General features: G+C 35.5%; 1 protein-coding gene across 2 annotated transcripts in view; it reads left to right on the top strand.

The window, feature by feature from the left end:
* TBCD (tubulin folding cofactor D) overlaps positions 1-20,597 on the top strand; it is a 133,753-nt gene that overhangs the window by 83,307 nt on the left and 29,849 nt on the right. For both annotated transcript variants that reach the window (XM_075518530.1, XM_075518531.1), the window contains exons 23-30: positions 762-784; positions 7,809-7,840; positions 10,001-10,063; positions 10,502-10,578; positions 12,939-13,020; positions 16,747-16,865; positions 17,293-17,384; positions 18,278-18,418. In XM_075518530.1, the coding sequence (XP_075374645.1) occupies positions 762-784; positions 7,809-7,840; positions 10,001-10,063; positions 10,502-10,578; positions 12,939-13,020; positions 16,747-16,865; positions 17,293-17,384; positions 18,278-18,418 (629 nt within the window). The remainder of the gene's footprint in view (positions 1-761; positions 785-7,808; positions 7,841-10,000; positions 10,064-10,501; positions 10,579-12,938; positions 13,021-16,746; positions 16,866-17,292; positions 17,385-18,277; positions 18,419-20,597) is intronic.

Here is a 20,597-nt window from a genome sequence, read left to right as displayed (position 1 = left end):
CTTTAAAGTACATAGGTGCTTGCTTAATTCTGTGCATAGGTGAAAGCTGCTGCTACAGGTTGAAAAAGCATCTTTGTCCTTGTTTAACTTTCTCATGTTGAGAAAGTTTTTTCTCATGCCTGAAAGCTTGATCAGCAGTATCTGTACTGTTACAATGGCCTTAATTTGTTATGATACTTTCCAGTTTCTGCTGTTGTCTGTTCTTACAATTAATCTGCAAAGTTGGTGTAAACACTTTCTTTTCAAAAATCTATTTTTTCAGGTTTTTACTACATAGAAATTTGATAATCTCTGATTTTTGAAGATGGCCTGCTGTAATGTTAACAATGAGAATATTTTTCAGTCACATCTGAGCTTTTGTTTAAGTTTTTTCTGTTTAAACTGTAGCTAACAAAGTTATTTTCAGTTTTCAGACAATGCAGTATAGCATCATTTTAAAAGGGCCAACTGTGGAAAGCAAATGTATTTTAAAAAGCCAAGCTAGCTTCCAGGGTACGTGCAGGAGCAGCTAGGATTTGGAATTAAGAAAATTAGTGCCTTATGAATGTGTTAAATTGATTTTCTTTGAATATAAAATTCAAATGGTTATAGAGAGGTTTTTTTAAAAAGATTTTTCCTTTGAATTTTATTTTTAAAATAATCCAAAGTGTTGCATAGCTCACAGCATATAGATGTTGCATGTGAGGAGGAAAAATGAAAACACTTGTATCAAACAAACTCTGCTAATATTAATGTTTGTTGCTTCTTCCCCCCTCTCCCAGCTTTGCAGTCGGCAATTGTACAGGTAAGAAAATGGATGCAAAAAAATTATTTTTCATATTGGAAGGTATCAATCAGAAGTAATGAAAACAGTAGGATCCTAGGGGGCTTTTTGGTTTGTACAAGTTAGTTACACCTACCATAGACTGCCAGTCTCTCACAGTTCATCAGAATGCAACCACATGCATTCCTTTGGCTTTGTCTACCTGTTACAGAGGCTGATGTTTTATAATGGTTGTGGTGTTTAGAGAGTGTGATTCACAGGCATGTCAGATTAATGGGAAAGTGGTAAGCACTGGTCTCAATGTTGTGATAGAGACAGTTAAAGAAAGGAAAGAATGTGAAACAATATGCTCACTAGTCTATGGCTTCAGCAGTGTGTAATGGATTTCTTTCCAATTATTCACCTGTACTGTAGTGCTTGTATGGTTCAAATATATCTACAGAAATGACCTTTAACTAATAAGTTAATGAGTCCAAAATTTATTTATTTATTTTTTAAAGGAGCTTCTATCTAAGTTCTAGAATTACTTTCTTCATCCTGTGTAATGAGTAGGCCAGGAGTATTACAGAAGGTTCAATGCAATTTTTCAACTCTTGTGCCAAAGAAAATGTAAATGAGTTTTCACTGAGTTGTTTTTCACTTCCTATTTATTGAAGCTTCCAGGAAATACAGGGAGTTTGCCTAAGTAACTGTTAAGTAAATGTGAATTAAAACTGGTATGTGACTTCAGAGTTTGTTCCTAAATTTGAGGAAATCAAAACATAATTAATGACTTGTATTCCCTAACGATTGTATATGTGAATGAGGGTTTTTTTCTGCTTTGACAAATTCTTTGAGCTTTTGGGCAGTTTAGTTCACTTCTTTGCACGTGACATATCTGAAAACAGTAAATGTTAAGTAGTTTCTTGTGTAATTATTAATTATAATTAAAGAATTTCTATGTAAGTTTTTTATCCTGAAACTTTCTGAAAAAATGTTAAAATTTACTTCTTGAGGGTCATATGTACTGATGTGAAACTTCCACTCCAAAGTTAGCTTGTACTGGCGGATGGTTTTAATGCTGATACTGTATATTAGTGTCTTTGTGGGTGGCTGTCTTGGCTCCCATAAATTCTTTAATGTCAGGGTGGAGCTTGGGTGTAATTTGTTTTTGTCATAATGTGCACTTCTTGCACTTAATGGTATTTATAAGATGCCTACAGAAATGTTTTCATTCTAGATAAGACTTCTAATTCAACTCCAAGCAAAATTGATTCACTGCTGTTTAATACTTAAGCTGAGACAGAGATCTCTACTATAATCCATATTTTAAAATATCGGTATGCATAAAATATTTTAAAATAGGACAAGAAAAATAAACTAGGTTATAAAAACAAACCAGCAATTTGAGTATTGCTGGGCAAGCATTTAGGTGAAACAAGCCAAACTTGTTTCGCGATGACTAATTATTGCACATAATATTCCAAAGATTTCCATTTGAGAAATTGCTGCCGGGAATTTTCGGTGTAACAACATCTTGTAGGAATGTTGAAAACCTGTGTGTTTTATTTGTGTTTCTAGTTTTTAAACTGCATTAACAAAAAGCATCAGGCCACATGTCTCAACTGTTTATTAGATATTTTGTTTTCACTTCTGGCAACAAAATAGCTGTCTTTTTGTGGACCGAATGGATTTTAATGCTTTGATCAAGCTGTTTTCAGAAATTGCATTGGCCTGTGAGAAGGGGAAAAGGAAGTAAAGTGTAAAAATGCTGTGGTGTGTTTTGGTTTTTTTTTGTTTTTTAGGTTTGTTTTTTTTTTTAGTTGTAATTTATAAATTTTAAGCTAGACAATGGCTTGTGAGTTTCTTGATTGTCTAATGCTTAGGATTCCATTGAATCCATAAGTACCTCAAGTCAAAAAAGATAAAGCCAAAGTGCTGTAGTGGAGACTTTAATTTAACTAACCATCTTACATTGTTAAGCAGCTCTTGTAATGTCTTTAACCTGATCTTGAATGATGGCCATGAATCCATGCATTGAAGGCCATGCATCCTTCAGACAGGATGCAGTCCAAGTTTTGAGTTATACTGCACAGTCTCTCAATTTTGAGTATACTTGAAGCAAATTTGTTTTCAAATTATTTCAAATTTGTTTATGCTAATTGTAGAAAATCCTGTCCTCTACTCTGTTAACATTTTTTTTAAAATGCAAGTATCTTTCTGTCTTCCTGTATAAGTCCTTTTCTGGGTTTACCATAGTATGCTGAAAAAGGAGAATGCAAGTCCAGGCACATCAGTATGTACTTCCTTCCATTAGTCTTGATTCTGACACATTTGATGCACCAGTTTGTCTTGAGGAGCTGGTTGGTTTAAGCATTTGCATGTGCACTTCCAGTTGAGTATTGCGCAGTGAGCCTGATTTTCTGTATTAAATGGGCACTAGTTATAGCAAGTCACCTGCAAACCATGCCATTTAAACAGAATATTTGTCTGTTGTGCCTGTTTTGTGCTATACATGTTATAGAGTTATAAAAATTGAGATATATTTGCTTTAAACATTACTTTTGTATATAAAAACCTAAGACAAAAACTTGTGGCATCTGTTGCCTTAAGCTGTCTTACCTGGGACAGGAAGTCAGTCTGCCAGTTTAAACACAGTGTTAATGGTCAGCCTGATTTATATTATGCTTCCACTGAACCAGCATGGTTAGTATCTCTTTTTTTGTAGCAGATATATTTCTGTAGTGCATCTAAGACCTTGTACTAGTTCTCAATATGAAAAGTCCTCAAGAAAAAAGTATTTTTAATAGTAGTTCTGTTAAGATTATTTAAAAATGCATCATCTGATACAAGGTTCTTGACTGAATATTCAGCTGAATAGATGTTCAGAATTTTTTTTTTTACCTCCTTTCTTGTAGCCAGGTCTGAGTCTGATAATGTAGGTCTTAATACACAGAGTTGGGTAACATGATAATTTAGGGACGGATACGGAAGTACTGCAGATAGATATGCTGGGCTTCTTCCAGGTAGTTGCACTGCACTTCTGTATTTCAGCAAATGTTCTATTTATTGGGCCTTCAGGGTTCCCATCAGAGCTGGATATGACAGGATGCACAGTGTTTGTTAGCAACTCCCACACTGGATGATTCAGTTAGTGCAATGTGCTACATGCTGAGTTTTGCTCTGATCTCATTCTTGTAACATATGAAGAGACTGGCTGCATGTATTACACGGTCAGCTATGTGAGACTAGCAATTTTAGGTTTTTAGAATAGTAGCTAGTGTAAGTTGGACTGTCATCTTCAGAGTTTCAACTTTTCCAGAAGAGTAAGGTAGCCTGTAGGTGTTGACAGGTGCTAGGCAAAAGAGAAACTCATTTCAAAGACCTTTAAGGTTGCAACTAATCTTGATGGTTTCAGGGCAAATGTGTTTCTTGGCAGTCATCTACGTAAAAGAGGTTTTCAGGCATATTAACTTAATCAGCAAATAATTCCAGCCTTGCAACAAAGCTCATCTTAACAATTCTTCCAAGTTTAAATTATTTTTGCATCCAGTAGCATGATGGTTCTAGGAGATCGTGCTATACTATGCTCTGAAGAGTTATAAGGTGAAATTCTTTTGCTACTAACTGAAGTCACTGGGAAAAATCTTACTTCCATAGAGCCAGGATTTCACCTGTAGTCTTCTGGTGTTAGAATACAATACAAAACGTGTACAGTCAGCATATGAAGTTACAGTAACCTAAAAATAGGTGTTTGTCAGCTTAATAGAGTTTATTCTCTGTATCTTCAAGGGATGACCATAAGAGCTTTATTAAATACACAGACTTTTTCATCTGTCCTCAAAGGTATCTCTTTCCTCCTCTGTGTACCATGTGATAAAGCCCTTTTGTACTTCTAAAGCCCAGTAAGTGTACAACCTGGACGTTTTAAGATACCTCAGTTCTATTTGGGACAGAGTTCCCATGGAAAATAGGTGGTTACTGTTCATATGGAGATGTAATACTTATTCAGCAGGTGTTCTTAGCTTCCTGGAAATTGAGTATTTGCAGTTGAATCTCTGCAGCTATTCCAGTAGTTTTAACTTCAGATTTAAATGTTTATGAAAACGTAGATGCTACTCAATTCTAAACAGCTTCAGTTATGGTTATTTTTATAATCTTAAAGATGAATTCTGAACTTCTCACAAAAGCAGGTTTTAAATAATTAAAAAAAAAAAAAATCCACAAAAGTACCTTGAACTTCTGTATGCACTGAAAACAGCACTGTCATTGGCTCTGATTCAGGCCTACATAATTGTAAAATAGATACCAGCATTCTTAGGTCAGTAATCTTAATTCATTGGTTCTACAAGGGATTATACATTTTTATTATATTTTCCACAAATAAATTGTGACTCATCCTAAGACATTTCTAGGAGAGAAGCATTGCTGTGGAACTGCACATAGGAAGGAATGCTTAGGAGCTTATGGAACCTGGGCACTGCATCAGTCAATTTACAAATTGAATTAATAATTAAACCTTGAAACAGGTACATCTAATAATGTGATGCAATTTGTGGATGTGTATTTGGAAGAAAAAAGAGAGAATACTGACTGTACAGCAAAATTCAGATACTCTGAATTAGGTAGATCCGTATCTTTTTAATTTAGTGAAATACCATAGAGCAAGATAAAGTTAATAGAAAGATGCGCATCATGTCTGACAAACTAAACACTGACTGAGGAAAGATCTAGGATTATGATAGAATTCTCAGTTCTTAAAATTGAAATATGTATGAGCTGTGGAAAGGGGAAAAAATTTAGATATATTGATGGGCATACTGTGATGTCTAGGCAAGAAATAACTTGAAAAGTTTTGCAGAGAAGAACGCATGGTATCGCAGTGCCTTCAAAGATAGATTTGATTATAGTTTCTGCGTTACGTGGAAATCTTACTATGCAAATCACTGTCACCATTCTTCATTCTTGCACAGGGACAACAATCCTCAGTGAAGCTCTAAACTCTGAAATTAAATTGAGTTGATGTAATGCCAAAGGAAGGGATAGCTGTCAAATTATTAACATAAGAGTAGCTTTAAATGGCCTGACTTCCTTATTGGCAGCGTGAAGAAGTGGAGAAGAGCAGCCTTTATGACTCAGTTCTTACTTTGTAGTTTGAACAGAAGGCTGTATCTGAACCCTTGCATCAGCAGACTCTGTTGCACACCAAACAAATTTACAAGATCATTATTTTATACTCATTTGCAGTAAGACAACAGACAAAAGGCAAGGAATGGGTGAGGACAAAATGAAGGGAAAAGAAACGTTGAAGAGGAAGCAAGCCTTGCCACATCACTCTTCTGTTTTTGCTGCTGTCTCAACTCCTTGCATCACTTCTTTGTTTTCTAATTTAAATTTTTTAGAAGCTGGAGAGCAGACATGGCAGGAAGGTGGGGTAGATAATACAAAGACCTTATCAACATGGGGATGTGGAATCTGTGCTTGTTTCCTATGATGATAAACTGAGCTGTGGATTATTACATTGAGCTTAATATATTGATTGTCAAAAGCAAAAGTTTCTCAATTAAAGGAAGTGCTGATCTATGGCAAATGAGAATGTTGTGGAGTTGGCATCTCTGCATTACCTGAAAAACCAATGAAAATGTTGAGCAGTCAAAAACCCAGCGCATGTTACAGGAGGCACCTACTTGTATGGAATGGAAAAACTTGTTTAAAATGTTTAGGCTTTTGAAGCTCATATAAAAGGATAAATTGGAGAACAAAGTTCTAAGAGTTGTTAGGGTTGCTAAGTTTGCCTTCTGAGCATAGCTACTAATTTTATTGTGGGGAGGGACGGGGAGAGGAGGGAAGAAAAGGTTTAAAAAAAAAAAAACCCAAGCAAATAAACAAAAAAGCCTTTGTTGTTCCTCCCCCTTGCTGGGAGTTTCTGCCAGAGCATGGCCATACAAACAGGTGATTAAGGGCTTGGCACACCTCAGGGAGGAAATATTCCAGCAGAAGTGAAGGGAGACAAGAATAAGGAGCCAAGGGAGGAAGTATCCAAAGGAAGGGCAGGGGTCAAAGGTTCATAAAATGGAAAAATTAAGCCACAGAGGATGATGACACTGAGCAGAACACCCCAAGCAGTGCTCATGGCACCTTGGGGACATCCATGTAACCAGCAGACATTGCTCAGCAGGGTGAGGAGATGGCTCTCTTCCCAGAGACGTGAGAGGTCGAAGAATGGAAACAGGCCCTGCCACTTCCAGGACACTTCTCCCTCTCCCCACTTTCTTCCCAGTTTGGACTTTCTCCTCCTAGTGCTGTCAGTGGCCAGGCTAATGTTCAGACAGGATAACTGGGCTGGATAAGCTTGAAGTCTGAGCTGGTGAGACCATCCTTATGTAACACACACTTACTTCAGGAGGGTCTGAAGCATCTTGAGCCATTTGTTTCTCTCTCTTTTCTGATGTGTTGGAAGTTTTTACCCCCTTGCTTGTGGTGATGAATTCAAAATCACCTGGGAGGGGGCTTTGGCAGGGAAGGAAAGGGAGAGTGAAGAGAGAAGCGTGAGAAACTTCACTAGGAAAGTTAAACCAGTTAACATTTGTGAAAATGGGAACTGGTAAGTGAAGTTTCCATTTAATGTTCCAGAGACGAAGATTTTGTTAAAAAATTGCATGTAATTGTTTTTCAGCTGTGGAAGTCAGAAGCTCATAGAGGCTGTATGACTGAAAAGTCCTGTGGCAAGTCCCACAGGTTTGGAATGCTTCTGAAGCAAGTGAAAGAAAAGCAGAATGAACTTGACAGTCTTTATTATTCACATTAAAAAGTAGAAAGACTGGGACTGCATTTTTGCAAGAAGAAAGTTAAATATTCAGGAAGGTTTTGTATAAATCATACTGAAGTCAAGACAACAGTTGATTTAAAAAGAAGTATTTCAGAGTTGGTCAAATACAAAACTACAGGTATTTTGTCATCTGCTTTCATTCTGAAATGGTTTTGAGGTTTTTTTTTTCTCACTAGGCAATGCACTCGGATTGCTTATGATAGGTTGTTCTCTGAAGGCTCTGTTTCTGCTTTGCAGGGGTTTAGGTGGAGAACTGATGAGACCAGCTGGTGAGTATCACAGCTGTGGTGTGAAAGCAGAAAATGTGCAGTAATGAATTCTTCTGTTTACTTTTTTCCAGTTTGTTTTGCATATGTTGTGTTGAATGCATAAATAAGTATGCACAGTAATTAAAAAAACACAAAGTTTGGAGGCCAATCAGAAGACAGGTACACCAGAACATTGGTTGCCAGCACAATTGTGAATAACCCTGTTTGTATAAGAGTTGGAGATAGTTCTTAGTTTGATGTCACGGATGTTCTCCTTCCGTTGTTGCACACAGTGAACTTTCTTCAGGGTTGAGCTGGCTTCCTTCATTGATTTACTCAGATTCCTCTCCAGAAAAGATGCGATCTGTCCATTAAGGCAGATGTCTTCATGTAACTAACAATTTTATCATGATATGTATGTGTGCAAAAGTGAAGAATAAAGACCATATAAGCAAGAGTTTGTGGAAAGGGTGGTGTCACAGAAAAGACGATGGGTTGTTCACATGGATTTTGAAGATTGTTATATACAGAACCACTGTAAAAAGGAGGGGCATTGCAGGAAAAAGTATCCATCCAGGTAGCCTGGGTGGATAAGGAAATGATGCCAACTTGAGTTTCCTCCTCATGGGTTGAATGAAGGAAGTGCTACATAGCAGATTCCGGCTTTGAAGATGTGAAGCCATCCAAACTTACAGGATTTTCAGTACCAAGATGGGAGGGTGATCAAATAGAAGGTGTGAAGGGGGCAAGGGGATTTCTGTAGTCTTTCAGTGAGTTTAGAGTCTTGTGACATGATAATGCAGGCTGAAAGAATAGATAGGGTTTTTTAATATATTTTAGCTTTTAAGCAGCTGAGTATTTCATAGTATTGGAGAAGCACAAACGACAGTATTTTGGCATGATACAACTGTGTAGGTGGAATAAGAGAAGAATGGAAAATATTCCACAAATTGCCTGCATGTCTAATGAAGATGATGGTCTCAACCACAATAGAGCATAAAAGAAACGTAGAGAACTAAGGAGGAACCCTAAGAGACTTGGGTTTAGTCACATTATGCTTAACCTTGTCTGTGAATAAATATTAGAACAAAGAAGCTGACATACAATATTGAATGGAGTTTGAGCACAGGGAGCCTGATTGTGTGACATTACCATAGTGAAGACTTGAGTTCAAGAGTAGATTTGGAGCCCAGTAAGTTGATTATAAATGAAGAAGAAGATTAACTGTGTACAGAGCCTGGAGTAAGATTCAAAGATTAAGTTGTGGGAGGAGAGGAAAACAAAAAGGTGGCATTACATAGTAGCTTGTTCTGTCCTCTCCCTTCTCTCCACCAACCCTCCACTAACTCTAAAGCAGTCAGATAGTGAGTATGGATGTATACCAATCTGTTTTATTTGAACTGATCACCAGGAGGTGAAAGATATTGTATTCCCTAAGTGCTGAGTTTTCATTTGAGCAATGCAGTCAATCTATTGTAAAAGTTTGCAGTGTTTACTGTGTTAATCTCTATCCCTCAAAACAGTCTTGAAACACTAAAAAACCATACTATTCTGAAAGTGGTTTTGTAAGTTTAGAACTCATTTAACTTTATAGATTTAAAATAATAAGGACTTAATTATTAAAATGACATTTTCTCATATTTTGAGTATCAAAGGAAATAAAGGTGCATCCAGTTTTATAGCTCCTAGCTCTGTGCAGTGGACAGGTGCCACTCCTTGAAAGGCCAAAAACATGATAATAAGAAGCAAGAAAACCTTTCATATATACTTGAATAGTTTTTTAGTGGCTGTAGTATTATCCTTGTCCAAGTTGGTTTGCTCTCAACGATGCCTACATAGCCATTCACAGACTGGTATAGAAACAGAAAGGTGGCCAATATGTACATATGCACCTGAAATGGTAGAGGGGGAAAAAACATACCACCGAACAATGGACTTGCATGAGTAATGGGACTAACTCATGTCAGAGAACAGTTACTGCATAATAGGTTTTTTTGTATGTAAGAATCACAGGTGTAATTTCCTTTCAGTTTCTAATTTCACATATTTTAGACTTCTAATTGCAAATTTTCTTCAATTGAAAATTAATGCTAATGTAACCTGGTGTGGTTGTATCTTCAAAATTTCTGCAATTTCTCATTTTTTGGTATTTATCCAGTTATCAAATTTATTTTCTTACAGTCTGCACTTTAATTGAAAAGTTGTCACAATCAAAAATGCCATTTGGAGGAGATCCAATAATCGGTATGTCATATTTTAAATAACCTTCCATTATCTTAGTATTTATGCATTAAGCTAAAGTGTTAACAAATGATGTTTTTCAAAGAAGCAAGATTAGCAAGGTTGGGTGGCCTAACAAATAAAAAAAAAAATCAGAAAGATACACAAATACTGCAACAGATGGTGATGTTATTTGAAGATTTGGTTTGTAGCTGTTTACTAATATTTTTTTTTTTTCCTGTCAAGTTTTCAGCATTACCAGACACAGTGTTTGCGCTATGTACATTCTAAAACAAACCAGAATAGCTATACTAATTGAACATCACAACCTTGTTTATTTTGGAAAACCAAGGAAATAAGTCAACATGTATAATTGCTGGTCTTTGTAAAAAATAAAGCAGAGAAGGTTGAACTTCAGAAAGTAAAAAAATTCAATACCAATTATGGTGCTTACTATTTCAGGTGGCTGGCAGTGGTTAATAAATGACTGTCTAAGAAGTCTCCCTCTTGTTTCAAGCGCTGCACGACAGCATATAAAGGTACAATAGTTCCTCCTTCTTCATGTGGTCACATTAAATACAGAATTAGAAATATTTTTGCTTTCTGTTGGTGGATTGTTTTCCATGGAATCTAACTGGTTCTTGAATGTTTGTTTCTTAGATTGGTAAGAAGGGTTATTTTTTAAAAAAAAATTAAATTCCTCAAAATTCAAAGGGACCTTTTTGATTAATACTTGAACAGCTGTCACAAGGGTTGTCCTTGTACGTACATTTGGACAAAGTCACTGACAGGTGCTGGCATTGACAGTGGCCTGGTGGTGAGTACTCGCTGATGGTTGCTTGAAGCTACTTGTTGTCGCCTACATGGTTACATTGATATGATATTTTGCTTCTATTTTGGTGTACTTGTAATATGTACAAGATATTTTGGGTTTGGTAGTTTCAGAGAACTTTCGTGAGAATTAAAAAGAATTTCTGGATGATGTCCTCAGGCCTGATGTACTGAGGGTGTGTTTGTTAACAGTGAGAGCATTGGTGTGATCAACCAGAGTTATCCAGGACAACATGCTTAAATTTTCTATTAAACTCTGTTGCAAATCCTTTTACTGTGCTCTCAGGCTACTCTAATTCTGAATATTAAAACCATTCATGGATACGTTTTATGCTATTTTATGTACATGATCTCAACACCTCCAGTTATTTGCCTTAATTTTCCTGAGTAATACCATGACAGTTTTTAATCTTGCACTCTTAAAGGCTCTAGCAAATGATAAAGACAATTTTTGTCTGCCCTGTTAAAGCTTACAGCCATCACAGAGACAATTTGAATATACCACATTGTGTTCATGTTGTTAGTTTCTAAAAATAAGGTAAAAAGCCATTGCAAGTATCTGGTAGCTCATCTCTTAGTCTTCCTTGGAAGACAGAGTAGACTAGAATGTATCCAAATCACTGAAGAAAATTAAAAGATGAAATTTGAATTCTTGGAATGTTCTTTTGGCATTAGCAATTTGTTCAAAGAGTTTGTATGTCTTATAACTGGAACTTCTAAACCAAGCTTAGAAGAATTAATTATAGACTTTAGAGAATTTTGACTTGCTTGGTTAACATTAATCAATGTTGAGTGAAGTATGTTTATAAATGTCAATTCTCACTTGATTTCTATATATATTTTAGAGAGAAATAATTTTAAGGGCAATGCTTAAGACACTGAAAAGTAATCTTTTTTTTTTTTTTTTTCTGACATACAGTGTATTCTTCCAATGTAACTTCATGCATTTAAGGTGAAAACCATTCTCTTTAGGAAGTGAAGGATCTGAGCAATCTGGTCTAGTCAAAGATGTCTCTGCTCATTGCAGAGGGGTTGGACTAGATGACCGTTCAAGGTCCCTTCCAACCCAAACTACTCTGTGATTCTATGATCTACAGCAATTAGATAATTCTGTATATTTTGCTACTATAATGCCTATGGTAGTTAGAATATTATTTAGATGAATACTGGTTTTCTTTCAAGTCCTTGATTTTGCATAGAGAACAAGTCTGAGGTGTCTTTGAGGGTAGAATTAATAAGCTGTACAGGATTCCTGTGTTATCATTTAAGATTTCTTGTACCTGGAGAACATGAGTATTAGTAAGGATTGTTGCTATTAATATGGAGTGAACAGTGCATAGTTTTTGTATGCTCTCAAATTTATTATAATTTTGGTCAGCATTATATTATTAGCTGATAAGTATAATTCAACCATGCATTTTATGATAAAACTTGTTACGTGCTTTTTGAAATAGCAGCTGTATTAGTTCTGTGTTCTCTATTGGTGACTGAAACCACTCAAAAGATTAGGAGATTCAGGCATAATACATAACCTTTGATCCTTTTCTAAACCAGTTAAGATTGAGACACTAAGATTGCAATACTGGATATTTTGGGTTTTTTTGTTTGTAACCTTCAGTCCATTTTTTTTTTTTTTTTTTTTCAGTGTTTCCTTTCTATAGCTTTTGGGGAAATATGTTTTTTTTTTCTTATCAATCTGGCATCAATATATTGAAGATGAAATAATGACTTCTGTATTTTGTAATACTGTGTCATCCTGGAGGTCTTTCAACTGAACTGAAAATACAGTTGATACATTACTATTAATGTCTTAAATATTGATTTAGCTTACTGGTACTTATGAAGGAGTAAGAGTAGAATCTGGTTTTTTCTTACATAGGTTTCCTATTCACCTGTTCTTAAACCAGTATTTGGAAGAAATAAAAAGAAAGTAAATGTTGGTACCTGAAGGGAATTATTTAAAAAAAAATCCACTCTCTTTTTCCTTAACCTTTTAATTCTAAGCACAGTTATCATAAAGTATGACCTTAGTAAATGTATCAAGTTCACAGTTTTGCCTTTGTTACAGGAGTCTGCAGTCTCTGCACTGGCTGCGCTGTGTAATGAATATTACATCAATGAAAAGGGAGAAGCTGATCCAGCTCTACAGGGTAATGACTCATGTTTACAGTAGAGGCAGAAAATACTGGGCTGGACCTAACTTGCACTTTGGAGGTATTGGATAGAATGGGGAGGAGCATCACTAATTTTAAAGGACCTTAAAATGCTTCACGAAAGAATGATAAAACCAACTGAAAATCTAGGAAATGTCTCAGAGGTTTTGCTTGTTTTAGACTGGAGGTGAATACAAGGTACCATAATAATGAATATTAGGAAAAACAGATTGCTTTTTTATTCCATACTGTAAAACAAAGAAGCAAAGAATATGTGTTTGTGGCAAATCCTATATTTTAATGAAGTGAGACATTTTCACATCATATTTTGATAAACTGTATGCCAGAGATTGTGGCTGACTTAAGGAAGAAGAATTGGTTAGGGATGAGAAGAGAAGGATAGCAAGGACACCCAGAGTTCTTGTAAGTGTGCATATGAAACCTCATCTATTTGGATCAGTAGTACAGGAGTAGGCTTGAACTTTTGTTAGGGGCATATGAATCAACATCATTTTTTATACTGGTTTTCTTGGACCTTCCTTTCTTTCAAGTATCAAATTGTATTGTGTCCATCAAAGACAGATTGCTGGATTGTGTAGATAGATATTTTAAGAATAACAACATTTATGTTCTTGTTTTTCTAAATATGACAGTGAAATGGCATATACTTAACAAAATAATGATTTATTTTCCTATTTTTTGCCATTACTAAGTCATTCCTAAATCAGGTAACAGAATACCTTATTATTTATTTCTATTACAGTAGTTCCCAGAATGAACCTGATACCTATTACATATACAGTAACATGCAGTCCACGTCCCAAAGAAGTTATGGTTGATATATAAAAGCAGCCTATCTTGATTTTTAAATCTTTTCTATATTGCTAAATCTCTATATTTAAAAAAAAAAAAAAAAAAAATCCAAAAATAGCCCTTTCCTTCATGCAGGTTGCCACTGATATTTTTTGTTGATTTTTTTTTTTTGTTGGCAGCATGGGAAGATGTGATACAGTATCAAGGCAGATTAAAAAAAAAAACAACCTCGGGAAAGGGTAATGTTTTGTAAGAACAGAATGCTTTGGGCAGGAGGAGACAATGCTGAATCAAAGAAAGCAAGCTAAAAATGAGTTGAAAGGTTAATAGGTCACATTTTATGTAAGGATGAAGTTTTAAGCTTCTGTAAAAGTGGACCGGAAAACTCAGCCAGATGTCAAAATCAAGAGAGAGGATCTACGGGAAGAACATGCAATAGATGGCTGCAGCTGTTCTGATGCTGTACTCTTTTAGATGCCTGTGAAGCTTAATTGTTTTTTCCTGGATTCTAGGTTAACTTTTCGTCTGGCTTGTGCTTGAAGGAATCATGGCGATGTAGCCATGATGGTCTAGGGACATAATTAGAGTGAGAATTGTAGATACAGGCAAAATTTTTCATCAGGCTTTCTGGAATGATTTAGAGAATAGAATTGTGAGTTGGAAATTTTTCTGTTTTAAAGCATCTCTAGTCAGCTATGTCTTGATTATGCTTTTATTTGGCCTTGTACCACTCTAAAGCCTCGTCCACACATGGTAACAAAAGTGCCATTATACACGCAAGCATATTTTAAAAGAAAAAAAAAATGTGTATTTTCATCTCTATGCCAGTAAAAGCTATATATTTCACGACCATTAAAATCTGTATATTGTGGAATTGAAATCCACTACTAAAAACCTCCCCATAATGTCTGATGTGTGCACGTAGGTGCGGAAGCTACAGTGCAGAAGACATTCAATGACAATGCAGGTGCCTTAGATAAGTCAGTTAAAGCAGGTCTAAACATGATTAAGGGGATTAGGAAAAAAAAGGTTTTGGTAAAATTTAACTTCTGTTTCACTATGACTTGACAGATTAAAATGAAAACACAAATCAAAGATACTGTAGTGATTCGGCATTCTGAATCTGTCCCTATAAGACTGAAGTTTTATTGAATCACTTCTTTTGCCTCTGTTTGTTTTCACCCTTTCTTTGTTTTATTTCTTCTGTCTTAATGTGTTCTGGTTTGGTTTTGATGACTTTCTCTTTTAATATTCTTTCAGCATGTGTTGTGTTGAATTAATGTTGTAGACACTTCATAGGCCATGTTGTTTTATGAAGCTGAAGACTCTTAGAAGAATATTAACATTTGCATTACCCTTGCTAGCATAATTACTAAGTAGTTATAAGTAAAGAGCTCCTTGTTTGCTAGTTGTCATGTCTTAATTTTATGTCATTTGGCTAAAATGTCAATCTTAAATTTACATCAATCAAAGGGAAGACTGTCATAGTCTTACTGTCTAAGATCATCTTGCTGTCTAAGCAAGCATTGCATCTTCCTATGGCCTCAAGACTATCTTACACTCCAGTGGTTTGGAAATTTTTAAATAATAGATGTCCTTACATGAAGGTATTGCTAACCTCTGGACAGGGAACTAGTTCCCTGATGCGAGGAACTAGTTGAGGCCTGCCGATTGCATAGGGATTTACAAAAAAAAAAAAAAAAAAAAAGTCAGTCATGAGTTATGATTAATGTATAGGTTCTTATGGTAACTTCTTTCTTCCTCTAGCAAATATTGCTCAATCATTTAAGTCTTAGATGACAGTAAGCAATGGCACAATTACGTAATCTTCCTAGGATCTCTGATTCTTTTTCTTTGAGGATTAAGAAGTGCATATTCAGTAAAATGATTTAATAAGACCACCTTTCTCCTTTTTGAACCAGACTTGTCTTTATTGCAGCTATCTTGGTCATTCTTAGAAGCTTTTCTGGAGTACCTTGTTTTTCTCTGCATTTTACAGAAGAGTTTAGTATAGTAGCTGAAAAGTCTGGTACAGGAAGTATTGTCTGTTAAGTCTATGATAAAGACTACAGTAGAAATATGTAGACAGATTCCTGACTTTTTTCTTTTTTCTTTTTTTTCATTCATCCTCATTTTCTTCCCGTATCACTTCACTTCATTGTTAAGCCTCCTTTTTTCATGCCCATTTCAGTTTATTCTTGTTCCTTTTCTCTGTGCTACCATTTGTAGAGCCATTGTCCGTGTTGTCATGTAACAATACACAGAATCTGAGCACAGCATCCCTGCTTCAAAGTGGTCGCTTCTTTTTGAGCTTTCTCCTGCAAAAACCCCAACTTTATTTTTTTTCTCTATATGAAAAGTGACATGATGTGATCTTCTTGCTTAGGTATGATCCATGCGTGTGTTTAAATCCTGAGCCCAATTAAGACTTTTTTTGGGGAAAACTGTTGAATAACTGACCTTCCTGAATCCAGAGACATTTCTTTCCTAACACAGAGTACTTGTCTAATTATGGAAAATGATGACCTGTAAATATAAGAGAACTTGTTCCCCTGTGTTTACGTTTAAATTCATGCTTAGACTTATTCTTTGGATTTTGAAGAAATTATAACTTCTTAAAACTGAGACCTTTGTCTTTTCTCTCTCTGAATTACTAGGATTAGTCTGTCTAAAAGTCTTACTTCATCTATAGAAAATAAGAATTCATTCACTTAACAGTGAACATCTTAAAATTTTTATTATTTTTTCTGTAGGAAATTAAAGGTATTCTCTAATTTAGCTTAAGGAATTATAAAATTTTGTAGCTGCTCTGTTTGGGGGATCTTTTCCTGTTTTTTTTTCTTGTTAGCCAAATATGTAATGATAATGATGTAGTAGTTGCTTTTCACTCTGCAATTGTATTTTTTCTAGATGAGCTGGTGACCCAGTACGTTTCAGAACTACAAAACACAGAGGAAATGATTCGTTGTGGCTTTTCACGAGCTCTTGGGGCCCTTCCAAGATTTCTGCTAAAGGGCAGGCTCCAACAGGTGAGAAAACATGATCATTGTAATGAGAAGAGGACACACAGTATTTTGAATGAAGCCTATGATCATAATCAAATAAATAATAATGATTGTAATTAAAGGTCTTTGTGAAAGGGGTTTGGATTGTAATGTACAGTAACTCCAGAAAATCATCATGAATTGAGCTTGCCATAGATTCTAATAATTAAAGTTTAGTCCTGCTTTAGTAGTGTTAATGGAAAAGCCAGAGATTGAATTATCCTTTTGCTATGGAACATTTGTCCAAAGGGAAGAGTGAGGCATGCAGACAGGTCATGATGAGAAACCAAGCACTGTTGACTGCTTGGTTCTCTCCTATGTGATTGAGCTCATTTTAATACGATATCTAAATTTAATGTTTATCATAAATAATGCATTGGATTTAAATATCTCAATTTTTTTTTTTTTTCAGGTTTTGGAAGGTTTGAAAAAAGTTACCTTGATTTCCCCTGCAGATGTGAGCTTTGCAGAATCCCGAAGAGATGCCCTAATAGCAATTGCAAAGTATGTTAATCACCTTTAGTTTTGTTGAATTTTAATTCTTTCTCTAGAAGTTTTCTCCTGTTTCTTCTGCTTTCTCTTATAGCATGGTTCTTGAAATCAGTTACATTATGATGTATGCATTTTAGTGTGGGACTGTGTGCATCTCCATTATTCAGTATATCTTTGATTCAGAGGATTATCACACACCTGAAGGTGGAGTACAACTCTAATGGTGGTGTGGGTTTTTTAAATCAATCAACTGAATAGCTAGAGTATATTTTAAAGTTCGCCTTTCTCATGGGCTGCATTTTAGTGAGCTTTAGTGAGGAGGAAGAATATATGTGTTTTCCACTTTCTTAGTAAGAAGATTGAATTGGTTTAAAGAAATTGTACTTTTTCTCTAAAGGAATATTTTCTGTGTGGACATGCCACAGCGTAGTTAGCGTTAATAGTATCATAGTACATATACCCTTAAACTGTTACAATGCAAAAAAAACCCTCTTTCTCTTTTTAACCATGCCTTCAATGTAAAGAAGCTTGTTGATATCAAATTCAATGCACATTATATTAGTCCTTTGCTCTTCTCACTTACTTCATTTTAAGGAGAGTTCAGAAACTGACAGGTATTTTAAGCATGTTCCCTTTTGTAGTATTATAGACGTAAAAACAGTCTGCTTATCTGCTGAGTTTTTTGCCTTGCCAGTGTTCCTTTAAACCTGAACACTGATCAGAAATCCTCAGGTCAAACAGAATACAGTAGGCTCAGAAATATTCTTCATAATATTTGTAGCAGACGTTATAGGTGTTTAGAATATTGTATGTCCAGGGAATTTTATTAAGCAACCGAACAAAGCTATGATCTTAACGTTTCTCCTTGCTAAGTGTGGTATTTCCCCCATATTCTCTCTTTAAAGGGTTTGCCAGACAGTAGGTGTAAAGGGAGAAGGATCCCAGGACGAATTTGTCTGCAAAGATAATGTGACTCAGATTTATGCTACGCTACTCAGTGGTGTGACTGACTACACCACAGACAGCCGAGGAGATGTTGGAGGATGGTAAGATGCCTTACAAACTGACACTTAAACTTAGCTGTCATGTTTGATGTCTAATTAAAAACTGACGTCTTTTCAAATTCTGTTAGAAATAGATAGCTCCAAGATTTTGGAGATTTGAGTATAGGTAGAAATACACTGGGGGAAGAGAAGTAGAAAGTGAAAGGAAAGGCTGACAAGAATTTTTGTCCCTTGCTTCGGAAGTTAGGAAGATGGGGACCGTTGTGTTTTAAACTGAAGTTCAGCCTTATTCTGGTTTTTTGGATGACATTATTTTCTTTTAGTGAATATCAGGAATGCATTTAGTTGTAAAAAGTAGAGATTTAAAACATTACTTCTGTTTCTTTGAAATCACCAAGTAGAAGTAAATGTATTAACTCTCCTATTGTACGTTTGTGTTGTGGGGATTTTTTGCCAGGAGAGGGAGCAGTTGCATAACGTGTTAGTGACAAATTTTCAAGGCTAGTGACTAACTTGAGGTGGATAAAAACTTTATAAATTGTGCTGTGGTATTACTGAGTCTTTTGTAAGTTTAGGGTTTCAATGATTTCAGCTATGAGATTGCAAGAATAATTAAATCATAACTCTGTAGGAATATATCTACTCTTGTGAAGTCTGTAGAATATGTACAACATTAAATCTGTAGCAGCCATATTTTTGTGACATTCTTCAGTCTTCATGGTTCCCTTAATATATAAAGAAGATTCAGTATATAATGTTGCATTTATCTGAATGTTCTGTATTCCTTCAGTAACAGCAATCTGAAAAGGCAATTCCTAAACTGATGAACCAAAGCACTATAAAAGGCTTATGTCCTTCTTCGGGTTTGTGTTTAATTTCTAAAGAAGCTGTAATTGGGGATGTAACATCACTTACTGATCGGAAGTTCCTGCAATCTTTGAATGTGGTAGACAAAGCAGCAATGAAGATTTCGTGTTATTCGTTTCATCCTGTAGAATTCTACAAAGTAGTTACAGGGTGAGAAAACTATGTGAAATATCAAATAGAGATCAAATGAGTACTAAAGGAAACATACGGGGCCTCTTGTCAGGGTACTTGTCTGCATATATTTATGAGCACAAATATGCCCAGTGTGAAATAGTACTTATTAAGTATTAAGTTATCAGAATTCAGAAATAAATCCAGAATCTGTGGATTTAAAATATATGACAATTTTGCTGCTATATAGAAGGCTCAGAGCAGTAACACTTAATCCTTGCATAAAGAAGCCATAGACTAAGTAAATGAATGTGATGAATGAATTTTAGTTCTCTGTTAGTTGTTGGAACTTGATTTTGAGTAAAATGCTGGTTTTGACAAAGACTTCTTAATTTTATTGTCTTAATCCATAATTTTCATTTGAAAATATGCAGATATACATTGCTTTTAGGTATGGTTCTATACATTTAGTATCAGCCCTGCTTAACAATACGGATAATACTGTTTGTATGGTATGGTAATGGCGTGGTAATATGTATTTGATGTATGTCAGTCTGTTTCTCTGATGTTCCGTTTTCTTTTTCTGAGTAAACACTGAATCTTCCAAAGACAAGTTTTGCATGTGAGTGGTGGTTTCTAACACTTCTACAAAACTCAAGTCAGATGGCTGCAACACAGGAAAGTGTAATTCCTTTACAAAAAAAAAAAAAAGGCATCAGTATAGTTTGTGTGGACGAGAGTAGCTATGAAGATGCAGTGGAACGGACTGCTATGTAAAGCTACCTAACGGTGAACTCTGGCTCCTTGCACACTCAAATGCAGCCTGCCGCATTTTGCCTGCTGCCTAAATTAGCCAGATTAAAGTTAGTGCAAAAATACCTACCTGTCTGGCAACTATATGAAGCATCTCAGGGTACAGAGATGCGTATCCAGGATTGTAAATTAACCACCTGTTGACTGTTCAGATCTAGTATCTGGCTATGTTTTTATTGCCTTCCAGACAGGAAGGGGCGGGAGTGCCTGAAAAGTACTAGTATGAAATAATTTTGTTGGTTGGAAAGATTTCCTTATTTTCCCAGTTTATTGAAGAAGCTCTTGTCTAACAGCGCTGAGTCACATGAAGGGCTTTCGTGTTTAGTTTCAATCATATCCTTGTAGAGTGTTTGTATGAAATAACTGTTTTAAGCATTTTTTCAGTCACTGTCCTCTTCTGTGAAGGGATGTTTTCAACAGTAGTACATGA

The sequence above is a fragment of the Mycteria americana genome, chromosome 16, assembly GCF_035582795.1.
Source record: "Mycteria americana isolate JAX WOST 10 ecotype Jacksonville Zoo and Gardens chromosome 16, USCA_MyAme_1.0, whole genome shotgun sequence".
Lineage (NCBI taxonomy): Eukaryota > Metazoa > Chordata > Aves > Ciconiiformes > Ciconiidae > Mycteria > Mycteria americana.
The sequence above is the reverse complement of the archived record's forward strand: the minus strand, read 5'-3'. Positions and strand labels throughout refer to the sequence as shown.